At 46.8% G+C, this 13,141-nt stretch overlaps 1 protein-coding gene across 1 annotated transcript in view; it reads right to left on the minus strand.

Moving 5' to 3' along the window:
• The window catches only part of L3MBTL1 (L3MBTL histone methyl-lysine binding protein 1), a 34,359-nt gene extending 22,460 nt beyond the window's left edge, over positions 1-11,899 (minus strand). The window contains exons 1-6 of the mRNA XM_058562671.1: positions 10,090-11,899; positions 9,704-9,930; positions 8,911-9,052; positions 8,496-8,646; positions 8,229-8,364; positions 7,499-7,583 (exon numbers count right to left, since the gene is read on the minus strand). Coding sequence (XP_058418654.1) covers positions 7,499-7,583; positions 8,229-8,364; positions 8,496-8,646; positions 8,911-9,052; positions 9,704-9,930; positions 10,090-10,225 — 877 coding nt within the window. The 5' untranslated portion in view covers positions 10,226-11,899. The remainder of the gene's footprint in view (positions 1-7,498; positions 7,584-8,228; positions 8,365-8,495; positions 8,647-8,910; positions 9,053-9,703; positions 9,931-10,089) is intronic.
• Positions 11,900-13,141: the final 1,242 nt, after the last annotated feature.

Genomic DNA, 13,141 nt, shown 5'->3' on the forward strand with positions numbered 1-13,141 from the left:
CTGTTTCAATTTCGTTTTCTGTAAAATGCAGATAACTTCACCTACCACAGAAGGTCATCACGAGGAGTAAGATGTAACTTACTGTGGGTGACAGATCCTTATGAAATACAAAGGGCTGGACTCATGTCACGGGTCCTTCCTAGGTCTCCACTAAGTCTGTCTGATCTGGATTCTAGCTCTGCCTTGCTCTGGCTCACTTTCCTATTGCCCTGGACATTTGGGTTTGCAGTGATTTGTCACTCAGGAAAAAGCTTTTTGCTTTAGTTGGAACCTAAGTGGCTATAAGCATCTGTCTAGCAGCTGCCAAAATTCCCCAGTCACTGTACTAATCCTTGAGATCCCAAACATCTGACCCATTTGGACCAAAGCAAATATTTCCTTCATCAACTGATCAACCAACCCATCGAATTCTCAGAGACCAACACCCACATCCCAACCTAGAGTACATCTCTTCCTACTGTTCTTTGTCCTGAGTGAAACCTGGATTGTCGCTTAGAACAAATCACCTACTATATTCCCTCAGGAAACTCTCAGTTCTTCCACTCAGTCTTCATCCAGACTTACTGAGTAAGGGAAGGGGGAGAGAGTAGGCTTCAGGATGCCAGGCTTAGCATCATCCTGCTGTTTCTTGCTCCGGGAATTCCACATCATCCTGCATACTACTGCTTTCCTTTTTTCCAAATCACCACTACTATTACAAGCCCTTCCCAGTACCCATCTCTTTCTCCCTAGATGGCACCCTTCTTTGGCTTCACTCTTTCTGAACCCTAATGTAAGCTACTTGTCAGAGTTCTCATCTCAGGCACCTCTGCCTCTCCTTGGCTTTTAACTCCGAGTTCATCTCCCGTTAGCCATACTCCAACATGGCCAAGCTCTAAGACCCCCATGCCACAGCAGAGACCTCTGACCTCTTCATTTGCCATCCCTTACCTTTCTATCGCCCATCACTGCCACTTCCCTCCCTGGGCCTTTATTTGGATTCTCTCCCTAGTTATACCACATAAGAAACATACAGTCTTTACAGTTTACCATCACACACCACTTCCTTTTACCTTAACCATTCCTTTTACTATTAAGTGGTACCTCCTGTGTGCCATGGCTGCTACCAGAAACTGGGGGTCAAGGATGTCTTAGAGACTTCACATGCATAGTCTCTTTTAATCTTCACAAGGTCTTGAGGTGATAGGTAGGGCTCGTGGTAATCTTTCTCACAGATGAGAAGGGAGATTAAATGTAATCCACTGGAGACAGACCTGACCACTAAACCTTTTAGTAACGACTAGATTCCCTCCCTGACCAAGCCTCCAGCCTCTCCAGTTTCCTGCATCCTTTTTCCCTGGTGAACAATGGGCTGAGCCTTTAGGTACATCCCCAACCCCAAATAAGTCCCAAAGCTCCTGTTTTTGGTTGTGCAATTTGTGCACTGTACATAGATGCCCAGCCAAGAGGGTGGACAGGGGCTGAAACCCAGCATGGGGTCCTTGCAAGCCATGTGGCTGAGTCTACTATGAAGAAAGGTTGCCTTTTTCTAATTGGTCTGCTCAGAATGGGCACCTTTTCACAATTTGTACAAAGGCACCAGAAAGGCTAGCTGTGGCACTGATCCTCTCTTGACTTCCAGAAATGCTCCTTTGCTTATTCCTGCTTCCTTAGACTAGATGCTCTTGGCTAGCACTTTCTCCAGCAAGCTCAGTCTGTCCAAAGCCAAGCTCGTAACTTCTCTGCCAAAGCTTGAGCCCCTTTGGGTATTCTCTCCCCTAATCAATGGCACCGCCATCCATTCAGCCAGTCACACAAGCCGGAAACTTGGAGGGGATCCTTTCCGTCTCCTTTTTTTATTCCCCAGCCTCCTTTAGTTGGAGTCCCGCTGACTCTATCTCCTGGGTGTCTCTTGACTGTATCTCCACCTCTCCCTGGTCACTGTCCTTGCTGCTTTGAACCTAACCCAACAGCCTCTGAATTGATCTCTCTGCCTCAGACCCAGGCAACTTCCAGAACATCTCTGAAATAAAAACTGGTTTGTTATTTCTTTGCTTTAAGGTCCACAATGGCTTTTGATTTCTAACCAAAAACCAAAAATCCAGACACCTTTCCACAGCACACAAAGCCCTCAGTGAACTGGCCACAGCCTATCACTCCAGCCTCATCATGCATCTCCATGTTCCTGTGTGCTTCTCTGCCTTTGCACATGTTGATCCCTCTGCCTCAAAGATCCTGCCCCACTCTGTCCCATCCTATCTTTTTCTCATCCTTCAAGACCCAGCCATAGCTCCAGCACCTAGCACAGGGTTTTATGCAGAATAGATGCTCAACAAATGTTTGTTAAATGAATGACTAGAAGGATGGTTGGATACATGGATGGATGGATGGAATGTCACCCCACCTATCCCATGAAGCCTTCCTTGACTCCATGAGGCAGAGTTCATTCTGTGACAGGCTTTTGTATCTACATACCTCAAACACAATATTTATTACATTATTACATAATAACTACCTGTTTACATGTGTCTCTCTCCAACTAGACTGTGAGCTCTTTAAGGGATGGCATTGTGTTTTGCTTACTCTAAACTCTTAGCATCTAGCCCAGTGCCTGGTACATAGTAGGTACTTAGTGTTTGGTAAATAAAAGAACAATAATGGAAATACTATATATCAAAAACTGTGGGATGCAGCCAAAGCAGTATTGAGAGGGAAATGACAGCCTTAGACGAACATATTAGAAAAGAAGAAAGGTTGAAATTAATTAAATCTGAAAATTAAAACTAATCTGCCTCATAAAATTAGAAAAAGAGGAGTAAAGTAAACTCAAAGAAAATCAAAGAAAAGAAATAAAAAAGACAAATAAAATTAATAAGGCTCTGGCAAGACTGATTAAGAAACAAAAAGGGGAGGTGAGGGAAAGGAGGAGATATTGGTCAAAGAGTACAAACTTCCAGTTATAAAAAGAATACATTCTGGGGATCTAATGGATAGCATAGTGATTTTAGTTAATAATACCATATGACATACGTGAAAGTTGCTAAGAGAGTAAATTGTAAATGTTCTCACCACAAAAAAGAAATGGTAATTATGTGACATAATGCAGGTTATTCTATGGTGTAATCATTTTGTAATATATAAGTACATCAAATCAACATGTATGCCTTAAATTTACACAATGTTATATGAAAATTATATCTCAATAAGGCTGGGGAAAAAAAGAAACAAAGAAAGAAGCCACACATAATAATAAGAGAAACAAAAAAGGGGGATATCACTACATACCCTGCAGACTTTACAAAGGTAAGGGGATACTATGAACAACTTGACATCCTTTTGACAGATTCCCTTCTTAATCACCCAGTCTCATGCCTACCTCTATGCACTATTGAAACTGCTCTCTTGAGTCACTGGGGCCACAATCCAATGACTTTTTCTCATTCCTCAACTCTCTTGATCTCTGTGTGCTACCAACCACCCGTTCCACGTCAGCATTTCCTTCTCGCTTCACTCTCTTACCTCTATCTTCCTCCTCTTCTATTTCCATCACTGTTTCTTCTTTCCCCAACCCCAACCCTCCTCCTCCATGGTGGATCCCTAGAAATTAATACAGTACTTCCCCCTATCTTCTCTCTTTCTGCTCACTTTCTAGGGAAGCTTCTTCAGCATGGCTTCAGTCGTTTCAGTAGAGATAATTCACAAGTTAATGGTTCTAGCCAGACTTTTCACTACAAGGTCTACAGGACAGACAGAAAATGTACAGAGAAGAACAGAGTGTCAAGGTTCAAGAACAACCGATGACAAGCAGTCATCAGGGTGCCACCATGTGCTGGGTCTTTCTGTTTTAAATGTGCTACAGATACATCTCTGTATTTACCTACCTCTTATAGAGCATGGTTAGCCAATTCATAATCAGTTCATTTTAAGATACAGAAAATTTAATCAAGAGCCTGGTACTTGTGTTCAACATGTACCTCATAGGGATCTATGCCTGGGAACACCAAACTGAAGAGGCTGGGCTCCATAATGCTATGGTCCATTCTTCACCCAGTGAGAGCCATTAAGCTGCCTTCAGCTTCTATGAAGCATAAATAGACCTTTTTGAAAATCGAATAGAAGTCATGGACCATCTCCTCAGAAAAATGAACAACTCACAGAATTTCGCATGTGAATTTAGATTAGGGACTTCAGTTAAGAAGACACCTCTACAGGAGGCATACTGATCAATGTTTTGTACTGAATCACACACTCATATTCTCAACTTGTTTCCCAACTCCATATAGTACTTCTTGTATTTCAATATAAAATGTTTCTTATATCCAGTTAGAAAACGGCAAGGATCTGAACAGATATTTTTCCAAAGAAAATATATAAATGGCCAATAAGCACATGAACAGATGTTCAACATCAGTAGCCATCAGGGAAATGCAAATCAAAACAACAATAAGATAGCACTTCACACCCACTAGGATGGCTATAATGAAAAAGACAGATAATAACAAGCGTTGGTGAGGATGTGGATAAACTAGAACCCTCATACACTGCTGGTGGGAATGCAAAATGGTACAGCCGCTTTGGAAAACAATGTAGCAGTTCCTTAAAAGGCTAAACAGAGAGTTACCTTATCATGCAGCAATTCCACTCCTAGGTATATACACAAGAAAAATGAAAACTTATGTCCACACAACAACTTGTACACAGATGTTCGTATCAGCATTATTCACAGCCCCCAAATGGAAGCAACCCACATATTCATCAATAGATAAATAAACAAAATGTGATATATCCACACAATGAAATATTATTCAGCAGTAAAAAAGGGATGAAGCACTGATGCATGCTACAACATGGGTAAAACTTGAAAACACTGTGCTGGGCCGGCCCCGTGGCTTAGTGGTTAAGTGTGCGTGCTCCGCTACTGGCAGCCCGGGTTCGGATCCTGGGTGCGCACCGACCCACTGCTTCTCTGGCCATCATGAGGCCACGTCCCACATACAGCAACTAGAAGGATGTGCAACTATGTCATACAGCTATCTCCTGGGGCTTTGGGGGAAAAAAAAAAAGAGGGAGGATTGGCAATAGATGTTAGCTCAGAGCTGGTCTTCCTCAGCCAAAAGAGGAGGATTAGCACGGATGTTAGCTCAAGGCTGAGCTTCCTCAAAAAAAAAAAAAAAAAAGAAAACACTGTGCTAAGTGAAAGAGGCCAGTCATAAAGGACCACGTATTATATGATCTCATTTATATGAAATGTCTAGAATAGGCAAATCCATATATACAGAAAGTAGATTGGTGGTTGCCTAGGGCTGGAGGGGAATTGGTGGTTTGAGAGGATGACAGCTAATGGGTATAGGGTTTCTTTTTGGAGTGATGAAAACGTTCTAAATTGATCGTGGTGATGGTTACACAACTCCACGGATAGACTAAAAACCATTGAATTGTACACTTCAAATGGGTGAATTGTATGGTGTGTGAATTATATCTCAATAAAGCTGTTACAAAACTGTATCTTATATAAAATATATATTTTTATATATATTTTATATAAGATATATATACTATATATATATACACTAAAAAAATTCATAAATTGGACATCATCAAAATGACAACTTTCTGCTCCTCAAAAGACATCATTTAGGAAAGAAAAAGCAAGCCACGGAGTGGGAGAAAATATTTGTAATATATACATCTGACAAAGGACTTGTATCCAGAATATATAAAGAAGAAAATGGTAAGAAGATAAACAACTCAATCATAAATGGGCAAACATGTACATCTAAGGTAACTGTAAGCAAATATAACAGGACGCTTGTCAGCTTGCTCTGAATGTGAAAAGGCTATAACTCTGAAGAGGGCCACTGCAGACACCTGATCTGGATGTGGGCAGAATGGGAGATGACATGAAATATCAGTAACTGTTAAAATTATCAGAATAGCTATTAACGCCCAAATAAATTGTAAAGACTTTTGCAATGGTGTGTTAGCAAATGATCCTTCACATAAAATAGCTTTTGAAAAGGTGAAGGAGATATATGAGAGAGAAGGCCTGAGTATGTACACAAGTTACATGGTTCTAATGCAAACTATTGGAACACTTCATCAGGACTAGATATGTCAGGTCTGTAGAACAAAAATCCAATAGCTGGCCATCAAACTGCCAAATAGTGTAGATAAAACACAGATTTTCAACACACACAAGACACTCAAGCAACCCTGCCACCCCACCCCCACCTCCAGACGCTTCTGCCAAAAAATCCTGAAAATAAGTGGAAAATTTGTAGCCATAAATGCAAAATTCTGTATACTGATACAGTTTTTTCCCTTGAAAAAAGAGAAAAAGGCAGAAGGGGGAAAATATCCAGAAACTAATGCTACACTAATATTCACAATTGAGATGGTGAGTGGTATCAATCAAAAGACTTTGATTCATAAAATTCAAATCAAAAAACTGTACTGGTCAACAGGACCCAGCTAAAAGCATGCTGATTCATGAATCTATTTCCCTAAGTAAGACAGAGCAGTTGAGCCAACAGTAGTTAGACACCATTTCCTTCCTCTGCATATGTCTTAAGGGGTCATAAGCCATTGAGAGCTAATCCTTTGCTTCTAATGTGACAGCCTTGGGTCACTGCTGTGAAATCTGGCAGTGAAAATCTGGTTTGGCTGTAATGGGCAGAAGTGGGAACAGGCACTATAGAGTTCTGAGCTCTGGACACAGATGGGGCTCCTCTGGCTGGCACTGGATCTATCAAGGCAGAACGACATCCTAAGAACCGACCTCACCCTTTGGCTCTCTCTAGGACAGGAAAGACAGTGACTCATGCAACTGAGCCATGGTCCAAGAGGAACCACCAACATACAACTCATCCATTCAACTACTGAACAAACATATATTGAGAGTTTACTCCACATCAGTCTCTGGGCTAAGCACCAGGGATACAACGATTAATAAAATAGATTCAGTCTTGAGGGAGGAAGACAGACATTAAACAAATTGCTACACAGTATCCAGGTGATTACAAGTGTGATAAATGTTACTTAGCTCCAGTTGCCTGTTGTCACACGGGAATCCAGAGATAACGAAGAAGGCCTGAGGACCAAAGCTGACTATGAATGAACTTTGTTCCATTTTTCTTAGAAAATGGAACAAACCAGAGGGTCAGAATGGGGTCCTAAGGTCAGATCAATGACCAGTACGAACTTGTTCACACCACCAAAGGGAAGCAATGCCATGCGGTGCCATTAAAGGCTGCTCAAGTCTTTGGATACTGAGCCTGGCAGTGAGGCCTACTCACAACTGGATAATTGAGGATAAACAAATACATGCTATAAACCCCAAGAACACACATACACTAATGCACAAACCAGAAACCTTGTCTCTCTCTCATACACACACACTAACTCATGTACATCTATATATGTACAACACACCATCACAACCGTAACTCACACTCCCAGCCTCACACTTCCAAAGGTGTAAACACACATCACACCAATATATATACTCAGGCCACCATACCAGGCTGGCTGATGCTCCACTCCTCACTTTCTGGGGTGCTAGCGGTGGGCTGTCCCTCTGGATCTTTTCCTTCTTCTTGCTTCTCCTGTGGAAGGAAAGTCTGATGCCAGCTTCCTGCCCTCATGGCTCAGGGTGCAGCGCCAGCCTCTATTCCTGTCCCCTGTCTGGCTCTCTGGGTCACATGGTGCTCTGCCCTAAACGGTGGAATTTCTTCTAGGCCACCAGCAGGAACAGAGATCCAGCAGACAACCCCCTACCAACTTGGTCACAGACTCACATGAGTATACGCCCCCTAGTTACACAGCTTGACAGGTGGGGAAGCTGAGGGCACAAATACCTGCCGTGTGCTGATTTGACCCGCTCACTGGAACTGTCATGCTCCATCTCTTCCAGCTTCTCTGCAACTAGAGCCCTGTGCTCCCTGGCCTCTGGTCTAGTGACTGGGCTCCAGTGATGGAGCTTTCCATCTGCCTGCACATCTCCTCTGGTGCCGGTTGATGTGAATGGGACTTAGTCCTGACACTAGACTGAGAGAGGAGCTCCAGAAAAGCAGGAGAGTAATTTATTCATTTCCCCCCAACCAAGTACAGGAGCTGACTCTGGGACTCCAAAATATGAGTTATTAGACGCCTTCTCTGGCCTAGCCTCATGACCTGGATTAACGGAGGGGATAGTGGGAATTGAGGTATAGCCTCCAGCCTTCCCTTCCCTCCCCCTGCCCTCTTCCTACCGTGGCCTCTGGCTCGGACTCCTCCTCTGATGGGCTCTGGTATTCCCTGCGCTTCCTCTTTTTCATGGGTTTGAGGAGCTCAGAGGCGCTGGCACAGGCGGAGTTCTGGCCTGAGGAGTTCTCCACTATGACTGACCTGAGGGAGGAGCAGCCTGAGGGGAAGAACAGCCGCCCTACACCCCCCGGCCCCTGTCCTGAGCCCTGAACAGGAATGGGGCTCTGGGGCCTGAAGGCAGAGCAAGTAGGGCTGCCCTCCCTCCCCCTTACCGCTCCTGGTAGAGCTGGGGGCAGCCATCACTGGAGGAACCAGCATCGGGACCGGCGCCTTGCTGAGGCCCGCAAGCCTGGCACTGACAGGTGCCATCATCCTCTGGAGGGTCTTGAGGGGGATCTTCTGGAGGGTCCTGGGGGAGGTCCGCTGGAGGGCCAAAGGGGCCTCAGGCCTCCCACCCCATCAAAGCCACGCCCAGGCTCCGCCCACCCTGGAGCCCACGCCCCCTCAGGCCCGGCCTCACCTTGGGCCCACCTCCTCAGTCCCTTCTCCACCTGAGGACCGACTCCTGGGCGCACCTGCAGAACCCGGGCCACGCCCCTCTGGCCGCGCCCCCGACCCAGGCTCCTCCGGGAGCTCAGGCCTCGCTCCACCTGCGCAGGGACCCAGCTCGGGGCCCGGGGCTCTTACCAGGCTGCTGGGTGTCCGAATCGCCACCTCCCGCCGGGCCCTCGCCATTTTCGTACTCGGCCACGCCCTCCCGCCGCAGCTCGGGGCTCGGGGGCTGCTCCGCTCCCACCATGTTCAGCTGCGCGTACTCGCTTATCCGGAACTGGAGCGCGGGAGGGTCTGAGGACTGCGACTCCCGCACCGGCCCCTGACCCACCCCCAGTGGACACGCTGCCCGCCTCCCCCCCCCCCCGCCCCCCCCCCCGCCTTACTCCAAGCCAGGCCCCCAGCAGCCTGCAGGACTCCGCCCCTGGGTGCCCACCTCAAGCCACGTCCCCAGACACCCGCGGGCCTCGGCCCTAGGGCGCCTCACTCCAAGCCACGCCCCTAAAGCCCATTCCCCACAAACCACTCCCCTAAAGCCCTGTCCTCAGAGAGCCTCTCTAAGCCACACCCCAGAGCCCATTCCCCACAAACCACGCCCCTAAAGCCTCTGTCCTCAGAGCGGCCCTCTCCAAGCCACGCCCTCAGAGCCAATTCCCCACAAACCACGCCCCTAAAGCCCGGTTCTCAGAGCCCCTATCCAAGCCACACCCCCAAAGCCCATTCCCCACAAACCACGCCCCTAAGGCCCCGTCCTCAGAGAGCCCCTCTCCAGGCCACTCCCCTAGTCTCTCACTCAAAGCCCCACCCCCAGAGTCCTCCACCTCGGCCGGCATCCCCCACCCTCCGCCTCAGACCCCGCCTCCGGGCCCGCAGGCCCCGCCCCGCAGCCGCGGCTCGCTGGGCCCCGCCAATCCCCACAGACACTGACCCGCAGGCCGCTCCCAGGAGGCGGGGCCGCGGCCTCCGTCCACTCCAGGAGCCGCACTGCGCTGGCGCCGGAGCTGGCCGCCGGCCCGGCGCTTAACTGCGGCAGAACGGTGGCCGTGACAGGTACGCTGCCGGCCACTCGCTCCGGAGCGCCCACATGGATCGGCTCCCGCGGAAAGCAGGACACCTCCAGGGCACTGCTGGACAGGCCAAGGGTGGCTGTGCTGGCTGCGAACAGATACATGGACAGACACGAAACAGGTGAGACTGGTGGCCCTGCCCCGATCCTGCCATGTAGGTAAAAAGTATCATGTTCTCCCCAGGATCCACACCTGCTTCGGCAGGTATGGGGGATGCTCCTCCTCCCAGACCCCTGGCTTGACCCACCTGGGATGATGAAGGCAGTAGCAGGCAGATGAGGGCCGGAACCCGGGCTGTCTCTGGGCACGAGGTGCACGCTGACCTCCCCTGTGGAGGGCCCCTTCAGTGTCCTCAGCATCTCCATTTCAGCATGCCCCTCCATCCTGGTAGGCCTACAAGCGGCACACAGCCACCAAGGCAATCAGGGAGGGAGGGAGCTTCTTTAAGGAGGAGCTGCCCACCCTCAGAGAAAAGCCTCAGGCCTGAGGGGAGTAGGGTGTCTTAGCAGACCAGGATCAAGTCTGGCTACTAGCTGTAACCAGGTCACCCAGGTGAAGGCTCTGGCCAGGCCCTGCACCTCCCCCAGTTTCTGTAAGATGAGCATGTGTGAGGGTGCTTTGTAATCTGTGACATACAGAACTGACTCCCAGGAGCATGTCTCAGGCCAAAGTTCTCTCTGGCCAGCTGTCCTCATCACATACCTCAGGCCAAGGCCAAATTCCCCTCTTTCCTGACCCTCACCTCTACTCCCACTGGAATCACTCTCTTCTCCCTCTGGGGATTCAGAGCCCTTGAGTACCAGGTTCTCCCTCACTCATACAGGTTCATCTTCCTGGGAGGAGATCTTTCCTGATCCCACTCCCTCCAACTCCAAGCACAGAGTGGGCACCCAAACATCTGTTGAACAAATGCATGCATTTGCAGAGCAAAGAGGTGGTGCATGAGAACCCAGGCAGTGCATGATTTCCCTTTAATAAAGCAAGGGCGGTGGAAGCATTTAATCAATAGTTGGTTGAACAGGTAAATATATGAAAAAAAAAGACTTAGTGCCACAACAAATATACTTAATAGCTATCATTACTTAACTCCTAAAATGTGTTGGCCACTGTCCTAGATGCCCTACCAGCACTATCCAGTCGAATTTTCTATGATGATGGAAATGTCCTATGCCTACACCATCCAACACAGTAGCCGCTAGCCACATGTAGTTACTGAGCACTTGAAATGTGGCTAGTGTGACTGAGAAACTGAATTTTTAATCTTATTTAACTTAAATGTAAATAGCCACAGTGGCCATAGTTATTGTATTGGACAGCACAACTTTATATATATTATAATTGGCCTGTCGACTCTACCTCCAAAACACATCTCAAAGTCCAACCACTTCTCTCCATCTCCATTGCCACCATGCTGGTCCCAAGCACCATCAGTTTTCCTTGGACTTTGCCATCAGAAATTGACCATCAGAAATTGCCTCCCAAACCATCTCCCTTCTTCCTCTCCTGCCGTCTACAGTCTATTCTCCAATAAGAGAAAGCTTTAAAAATGTAAACCAAATCACATAATTTCTCTATCTAAAATCCTTCAATGGCCCTCCATTGCCCTTAGAATAAAATCAAAGAGCTTCACCCTATAGAATGTGCCCTCTGTCTTCCTCTCTGACCTCATCCTCCATCACTCTTCCCTTGTTCTCCACCCTCCACAGACTCTGGTTTCCTTCTATTGCTTGACAGACATTCCCATCTCAGAGCCTTTGCCCTTGCTGTTCCTTCCTCCTGGAATGCTCTTCCCCAAGCTCTCTGCTTGGCTGCCTCCTTCCCATCTTTCAGGCCTCAGCTTAGTGGTCACCTCCTCAGAAGAGGTCTTTCCTGACCACTCAGTTTAAAGTAGCACACCCCTCACCCCCTCCCACTACTGCTTATCTCATTACTGTGTTTATTTCTTTCACGTCCTTCATTATAATCAATAATGATCTTCATTTATTTATTTGTGTGTGATCAGTCATCCCCATATAAATCTAAGTTCCACGAGGGCAAAGCCTTTCTCTGTCTTGTGCACTGCTCTATCCCCAGCACTTAGAATGGTGCCTGGCACACAGTAGGTGATCAATAAGTATTTGTGTTGGATTTCAGTAATTTCAACTTGTTAATAAAAAGCACTGTATGAGTGATTGACACTTGGTTGTTTAAAGTGTTAGGAGTACTTGGCAATGGCTTCTGGCATGCAGGTAAAAGGAAAGAACGTGGGCCTAGGCTTAAGACAGAGTTAGGACACTTTGAATCTCAGCTCCACCACTTAATACCTGTGACTATGAGTAAGTAGCTTACCCTCTCTGAGCCTCAGTTTCCTCATGTGTAAAATGAATGTGGTAATGGTATCTACCTCAAAGGGCTTTGGTGAAGAGTAAATGAAAAAATATGTAAAGTCTTGATACCAGCAGGCTTTCAACAAATACCAATCCACTCCCTTTTAACAGAAATTCCAGGGAGCTTGGTAGCTTCTGGCCAGTAACATCTCAGCTGCTTGCTTGCAATGGTTGCTATCTCTCCCACCCTCCCTCCTGCTGGTGAAAAAATTCACTTATTTTCCAGTTTTTCTTCCCTAAAATAGGGTCCATCCTCTATATTATAGAGTGTATACTCAGGTAGGCAAAGGCGAGATATAGAACCTGATTAAATAAGGCAACATGCAAACCAAGGTTTGTTTTCCTTTTTTTTTTTTTTAAATTATAAAATAGAATTCCCTGCATTTCAATTCCAATTATTTTGCTTTGCACAGCTGAAGTACTTGCACCATTTTTAGTTCTTTTAAATAGAGTCAATCTTTTTACTTAAAACACTGGGGTCATTAAGAGTGAATGTGGGTACTCCTGAAAGAATTCCATTGTTGTAAAACCTATCACATGTCTCAGGTGTGTCCAGGAAGAGTGGCTGAGAGGACTGCCCTTCTGTTCAGCTGTGCTGCCCTTTGTTCCACACACACTGGAGGGCCGACTTGGGGTCAGAGGCATTCTGTGCTCCGGGAATACAGTCTCAAATAAGACCAAGAGCTCTCATGAAGCTTATGTTCTAGAAATAAGGGATAAGGGTGAGGCTGGAGATATAAATTTGAAAACCATCCCATATAGATGGCATTGAAAACCACAGGACTGAGTACAAACAAAAAGCCGGGAGCCTTGGAGCTCACCAAGATTTATAGTTGGGAAGAGGAAGAAGATCTAGCAAAAGAGACTTAGAAGGAACCTGCAATGAGGTGAGAGAGAATCCAGAAGAGTCTGGGCTTCTGGAGGACACATGAG

This window comes from Diceros bicornis, chromosome 19 (assembly GCF_020826845.1).
Source record: "Diceros bicornis minor isolate mBicDic1 chromosome 19, mDicBic1.mat.cur, whole genome shotgun sequence".
NCBI lineage: Eukaryota > Metazoa > Chordata > Mammalia > Perissodactyla > Rhinocerotidae > Diceros > Diceros bicornis.